Source organism: Poromitra crassiceps, assembly GCF_964638095.1.
Source record: "Poromitra crassiceps genome assembly, chromosome: 10".
NCBI classification, from domain to species: Eukaryota; Metazoa; Chordata; class Actinopteri; order Beryciformes; family Melamphaidae; genus Poromitra; species Poromitra crassiceps.
In genome coordinates, this window is record NC_139631.1 from 2830575 (window position 1) to 2837448 (window position 6874).

Sequence of the window (6874 nt, forward strand, 5' to 3'; positions counted from 1 at the left end):
GGGATTTTCAACCTCACCTGCTGCCAGAATTGGCAACAATCTGGCTTTCATGTTGACAGTGAACAACATCAAACAGACAAAACTAGCTGGCTACCGTCATTGTGGTCGTTGTGTTCTGATCTGTACTGCACGCGACTGCAGGGGAAAACAAACGGAGCTGTGTTTTGTGCACAATGGAAGCGCTCTCAACATAATTTTCATAGCGTTCTGACTGAAAAAAACGCTTTTGGTGTGAATGTCCCCTTAAGCGTCATTTTAACAGCCTGCCATATCGGCACATATGTTTGTTTCGATTGTACCGATGATGTGGCCGTATCCTCGTGCATCCCTAAGCTGAATAATGTATATTTTGTGTTTTGCTTTTCAATTTGGAGGTTTTTGCACCAGCAGACACCGACACTCCAATCAAGTCATTGTAGTCTCGTCCAGCATGATTTCCCACACCTTCCCAGCCATAGTCCCATTTCCAGCTCCGCTCCACACACACACACACACACACACGGCACAAAACTCATTTTCCCAGCAGGCAGTGCAGGTCCCCTAGCCCCCCTAGCAGGGTCAGAGGCTCCGGGCCAGCGGGAGGCAGTCCAGCGTCCGGGAGGCCTGGCTACTGCAGGATTATCAGGCAGAGAGCTATAGGGCGGCAGGCAGGCAGCGCAAAAAAAAAGAAAACACAGCTCGCTTGTAAGAGAAAAGCCGAGTGGAACGGGAAGGGGAGAGGGGCGAGGGGGGGGGGTTAGCAGCTACTCTAGCCAGCCCCCCTTTTGCTAATCCCTGTTTGGCATTTTGCAGATCCTTTCAGTCGCTGCAGTACCTTTGGCGGCCTCGGCAACCTTTCAAGCAGTGCCTTCGGAGGATTAGGCAACCCCTCGCTTGGTAAGCGCCGGCCCCCCACCCCCACCCCCACTCCCTCCCTCCCCCACCCCCTCGATCCGGCCCCCCGTGGCCAGCAAACAGAACAGAGCAGCGCAGCGCAGCGTTAGACCACAGGGGGAGCGGGGAGGGGGGGGGATCTAGGCACTTAGCTCTGCTTCCTATGCCAAAGCATCTCTAGCCCAGGGAGGACCAACAAGGCAGGCAGCACACACACACACACACACACACACACACACACACACACACACACAGACACACACACACACCCCTCCACCTCATCCACCAGCTACATCCCCAATAGCCTGGCTTTAATCTGGCTGCACTACTGCCAATTCCGCACTCCCAGGCCCGCTGTTTGGTTGCTATTCATCTATTAATTATTCGACAAGCCCCTTCGCACCACTGTGGAGTGGAGGGCTCTCTCTCTCTCTCTCTCTCTCTGTCTCTCTGTGTCTCTCTCTCACTCACCCCTCCTCCCCTCCCTATTTCCCTTCGCCAAATCAGTAACCCTGTTGTGAAAATGGATGCGATTGGAATAGACACGCCATGGAATGCTTCAGGTCTCCCTTGGCTTTACACAGCTCCCTCCCCGTTCATCCGGTGTTAAAGAAACATTAAGGGCCCTGAGAATCAAGAGCAGTGAATGTGAGAAGGGAAGGCCCCTTGGTCCACCAGCAAATCAGTACAGAGTTGTTGGATTGGTGGTGGTGTGGGTGTGGGGGGGGGTCAGAGCTTCAGTGAGAGAACCTCCAGAGGCGAAAGACAAAAGCAGCTTTTGTTGTGGCGTCTCTTCTCGTCTTATGTGTCCCATGTGGAGGAGGCTGTTGGGGCCCGGTTAACTCACAGTGGGTCCCCCCCCCTCTCCTCTCCTCTCCTCCTCCCTGCAGGCTCCAACAGCATGTTCGGTCCCAAGGAGGGGCCCGGAGGCCTGGCTGGCTTCGGCAGCCCCCACCACGACACCTGGAACAGGCTCCACCGCACGCCGCCCTCTTTCCCCACCCCGCCCCAGTGGCCCAAGGCGGCCGACGCCGAGAGGAGCAGCTCGGCGAACAGCCACCACGAGCGAGAGCGGGAGAGAGAGAGAGAGCGCGAGAGAGAGAAGAGAGACTCGTCCATTGGGAAGGAGGAGAAGGATAAAGACAGGTGAGTTGTTCAAGTTTGAGTCGATTCTTTCGTGTTGGTTTTAGTCGACTTGGGAGTACCAGTAAAGGGGGGTTGAAGTCACAAATTAATCTTCTTGCTGTACTTTGTATCTTTTTTGTGTCGTTTTTGGACGTCAGTAGTTTTACTTTGACTTGTCTCCGCCTTGAATGAAGAATGATATCTTGCTACATTTTTAAATTGCATCCATTATTCATTTTAAAGTACAGGTTTTGTATTGTGGCGATAAGCATGAGAAACTGGCCAATCATAATCTTGTTAAATTAATTGTGTTGATTCATGCTTTACTTTGTAGATTATGTATTTAAGGATCTCTCAGAATCAAACGTTATGCCTGAATTGCAAGGGAAAGATCATATGCAACAGTGTTCTCCTTTGTTTAAAAACAACAAACAAACAACATAACTCTACTCACATTTTGAATAACCTACAATTTACTTTTACTCTAGTAGATTTTTAAGAACGCAATGTTACTTTTACTTGAGTAAATTGTAAGCCAAGCAACAGTACTTCTACTTGAGTAGGATATTTTGGTCCTCTTTCCACTCACACAAGTACAAGATGGGTGTGGAGTACTGCAACATGTGATTGACAGCTTAGCTATTTGAATTGCCCCTAATGGCCCATTTCCACCGCTGGTATCAACACGGCCCCGCCCAGCTCGTCTCGCTTTTTTGTCTCATTCCCCCGATCAAAAACCTGGACAGCCCCAGTTGAGTCGGGGGTTGAGTCGTGCTGCTTTTGGTCCCTGCTCTGTTGAGGTTCTAGGGCTGTGGACCCGGTACCATACGGTGACGTGAAAACACTGCAGACGACTGATTGGTCAGGCAGAATCGTGTTTACTGTATCTACTGTCAATGCTGGATACCAGTTTAGTGGGGCTTACCTTCTCTTCTGTTATTTCCATCAGTCTTTTGTGTTGCTGCCTTCGGCTCTGGGGAAATAAAATCGATCTCCTTGCTCAGCTTTAACATGACGGTGGTTTTCAATTGTTTTGAGAGAGAAAAAGTCCGCTGACGGCTCCGCTAGGCCGGAGGCGGGGGTTTAGCGAAGCCGCAGTCTTGCCTGGCCGAGTGGCTGCCGGGGTAGAGGCTTCCCCTCTCCCCGTAGCGTAACCCCCGTCCCTCGCGCAGCGAATGCATGTAAATAACAACAGATTGATATCCATTCTCCTGGCCGATGGTCTTATTTGCCCATGTATGTCATAGAGGCACCAGTATTTCATAGCCAGTTTAAAAGTTCCGTGTATGGATTTAATTTGAATGTTGTACATTATACCCTACTTGGGCTATGGCGGAGGGCAGATATGCGGTCACTATGACGACCAGGTGTGGGCGGAGGCGAGTAAACTTGCTGTTGAAACAGAAGTCTATATCAAGTAGAGTGGAGTAAGGCAGGTAAGAGTAGAACTGTACTGTGCTGTTATATGTGGTGGAAATGAGCCATAAATGTACTAAATCCCAAATATTTGGGGTTCCAAACAGGTTAAAACAAAATTATTGCTAGTAAATATCATTACCATTTGACCTAGGTTTGGATGTTGATGATTCTATTGGGACTAAGGTTTGTTGCTGTATTGTCACTCGTGTCGTTTCAAAGCATGATACAATGAGCATGTTACTTTTACATCATTCAAACCCACAGAACTTAACTTGGCTAGTCACCGTACACAGCAGCAATAAAGAATATACATATGAATATGAACATTGCAGGCTGGTAACAATTTACTCATCAGACAGGGTTATGATTATACACATAAGCACACCAGTACATCACAATATACTGTATATATGCGAACCCAATACTTCTTTTCCACCTGGTGATAGCTTGTGTTGTGGATGATCAGATAATATTCAGACAAAAACACAGATATAAATGCATTGCATAAGATGCATTGAAGATTCGATCACCCAGACGCATTTGGCCACATTAACACCAAAGTGTCAACATAATGTATCTCTAGCCTGTATATTACACAAAGATCTAACAAGGAAATGGACAGAAATCACATAGATCACATAGCTCTGATAGTAACACAACAAAAATGGATTGTCAAGATCCTCGTGGATGAGCAACAAGGGAAAGTGGACAACATTATGATGATTCATAGCAGTCTGCATTTTTGTGAGGGAAAGAGACATCTGATTTCAGTGTGTATACCGGGGACATATTTTAATGTCAAGTGCAAATGTAACCCAGCTTCATTATACTTAAACCCACTCCAGATGCGTGACGCATGCTCTTGATTAGGATACACACTGCACTCCATACTAACTAAGCTGCCTTTTCTTTGCCTCTGTCATCACAGGGATTCAGTGGATCGCAACCGCCACTCCAACCGCTCGTCTCCGGCGTCGGCGCCGGTCAGCTACCAGATCAGCAGCCTGATCCGCTCCAACAGCCAGAACTCCAGCGACTCGGGACGCCACCACAGCAGCAGCGTGGACCGGGTCCGCGAGGCGGAGAAGGAGCTGCTGGAGCGCCACCGAGAGTCCTCTGTGCTGGGGGACGTCAAGGTGAAGGAGAGCCGCTCGCCTGGCAAGGAGGCCCTGGAGAGGAGACCCTCAGAAGACTCCATCAAACCCGCGCATCGTTCCCCCTCCCCGTACACCAAGGCGGTGCTCAATGAGCAGGGCATGAAGATGGCGGGCGGGCCCCCGCCCACACTCAAGGACAGCGAGAGGAAAGAGCCCCCGCCCGTGGAGCTGCTCCACAAGGTGAAGAATGACATGAAGATTAAGGAAGAGAGGAAGGAGGAGCAGGAGGTGATGGTGGTGAGCTCTGAACCTGCACCCCAACCCCCGCAACACGCTCCCCCCGTTCCTATGAGCCAGCCCGGACACCCCCACCACCACCACCCACCTCTGTCCCAGCAGCAGCAGCAGCAGCTGCCGCTTCCCTCCCAGCGCGGGAACGAGCTTTCGGGCCTGCACGGCATCCCCATGGCGCACTCGCTGCCCCTCTCCATGAGCGCCATGCACCAGATGGGCAGCCTCAACGTGCTGGAGCGGGCCCGCATGGCTCCCTTCATGGGGGTGAGCCCCCTGGCGGCGGGGCGGGAGCGCCTGCCGCCCCAGGCCTTTCCCTGGGACCCGCTGAGAGAGGCGTACCGCAGCCTGGACCTGCAGCGCCGCATGGACTTCCAACTGCGGGCCGAGCAGGGCCACCGCTTCCCCAGCATGTACGAGCAGGAGCGGGCGTACCGCGAGCGGGAGGCCCACGACTACTCGCACCACGAGCACCTGCTGGAGGTGCGCCGGGAACACGAGCGCATGAGGCAGCAGGCGGAGGAGCGAGAGAGGCTCCACTTGCGGGAGGAGCTGGACCGGGCGCGCCTCCACCAGCTGCACCAATCCCCCATGGAGGGCCACATGGCCCACATGGCCCCCTTCATGCCCCACCTTGGCGGCATGCCTTACCCCAGACTCAGCCCCTCCACAGGACACAACGGCCTGCTCAACAGGACGCCCCCCACCGCCGCACTTAGTGCCCCCCCTCCCCTCGTGCCGGCAGGCAGCGCCAGGCCGGCCTCGCCCAGGAGGACTACCCCCCTCACAACGCAGGACCCCCGGGACTACTCCCCGTCCCGCAACCCCAAAGAAGTAGAGGCACGGTAGCTTCCTACGCAAAACGTACACAAACACTTACTCGACGCACTCATAAATCCCCCCCCACCCCCAAATTTGAAATCTTATTGTGAACAAAATGCACTGCTTTTCGTCAGAGAAGAGCAAAAGTCCCAGAGGAAATGGTTTGATTGTACAAAGTAAAGGTGTGTAAGGCTGATTAAGCACATGCCATGACTTTATCTGCAGTGGACTGGAGGTCGAATAACGTCGGTAAAGAGAACACAAATATGTGTATGTTTATATCCGACTTAAATATTTGATAATTATTAATATATTAATCCAATACCTTTTTTCAGCTTTGTGCGAAAAGAGAGATTCTGAAATGAGTTTGTACATTTCCTATCCTTGTTCCATGTATAGGTATCATTTTGATGAATTTGATGTATTTTGTGCATTAGTCACTCCTTTTCCAATATTTATCCCAGTTGATTGTGAGACATATCCATTATGACCCACTGTAAGGACTGGATTTTGATTTCAACCTTCTCAAACAGTAATTTAACCTCATGGTACCAGGCTATCCTCAATGACAATGTACAACGTTACATTACCGATTTGTTTTGTTCATTTGTTTTTTGCCTTTGAGATATGCAGATAAATATATATTATGAGGTCTTTGTTCGGTCTCTGTAAAGAAAACTCGTGTAAATAACTTGTTGATAATTCCTTCGCTGCAGAATTACCATGTAAATTTATTAGGCTTTTTAAATGTTTCTAGAAAAACAAAATGAAATCAAACATGAGAACCACTTCCCTGTTGAATACCATGGTAACAGACAAGCCTGGCCAATGGAAGGGAAGGACGAAGGGAGAGTGCTGTGAGGGGGGGCGGGGCTAGAAGGATCATCTGCAATCTATGCAAAGTGGCACAAAGCACCCTAACCGGAGAGACCACCTGGAGGGAGCAGCGGATACTGGTGCGATACTGAAAGAAACTCGGATTAACACATGTTTATATTTGCCAATGGAATAACGATGGAATTCTAAACTTGTAAGACTTCCGGGTCACAAGCTGGACCAGAAGCGTACACAGCCCCAGGCAGAAAAGGAGGACACTTTTTAGTGGGCGGCAAAAGGACTTTCTCTGTCAACCTTGTGGTGTTGTGCAGTTGTTTTTCTTAGACTCTTGTATACAAAACAAGTAGAGTTTTAGGCGTGCAAAAAAAAGAAAATGAACATTCATGGTTTAAAATGTACGGAAATAAAGT

At 50.2% G+C, this 6874-nt stretch overlaps 1 protein-coding gene across 6 annotated transcripts in view; it reads left to right on the forward strand.

The window, feature by feature from the left end:
- The window catches only part of fbrsl1 (fibrosin-like 1), a 420341-nt gene extending 413467 nt beyond the window's left edge, over positions 1-6874 (forward strand). For 4 of the 6 annotated variants that reach the window (XM_083644557.1, XM_083644556.1, XM_083644558.1 and 1 more), the window contains 3 exons: positions 793-876; positions 1764-2019; positions 4346-6874. In XM_083644557.1, the coding sequence (XP_083500683.1) occupies positions 793-876; positions 1764-2019; positions 4346-5654 (1649 nt within the window). In that variant the 3' untranslated portion in view covers positions 5655-6874. The remainder of the gene's footprint in view (positions 1-792; positions 877-1763; positions 2020-4345) is intronic. The other 2 variants (XM_083644560.1, XM_083644561.1) reach the window with 1 other exon arrangement.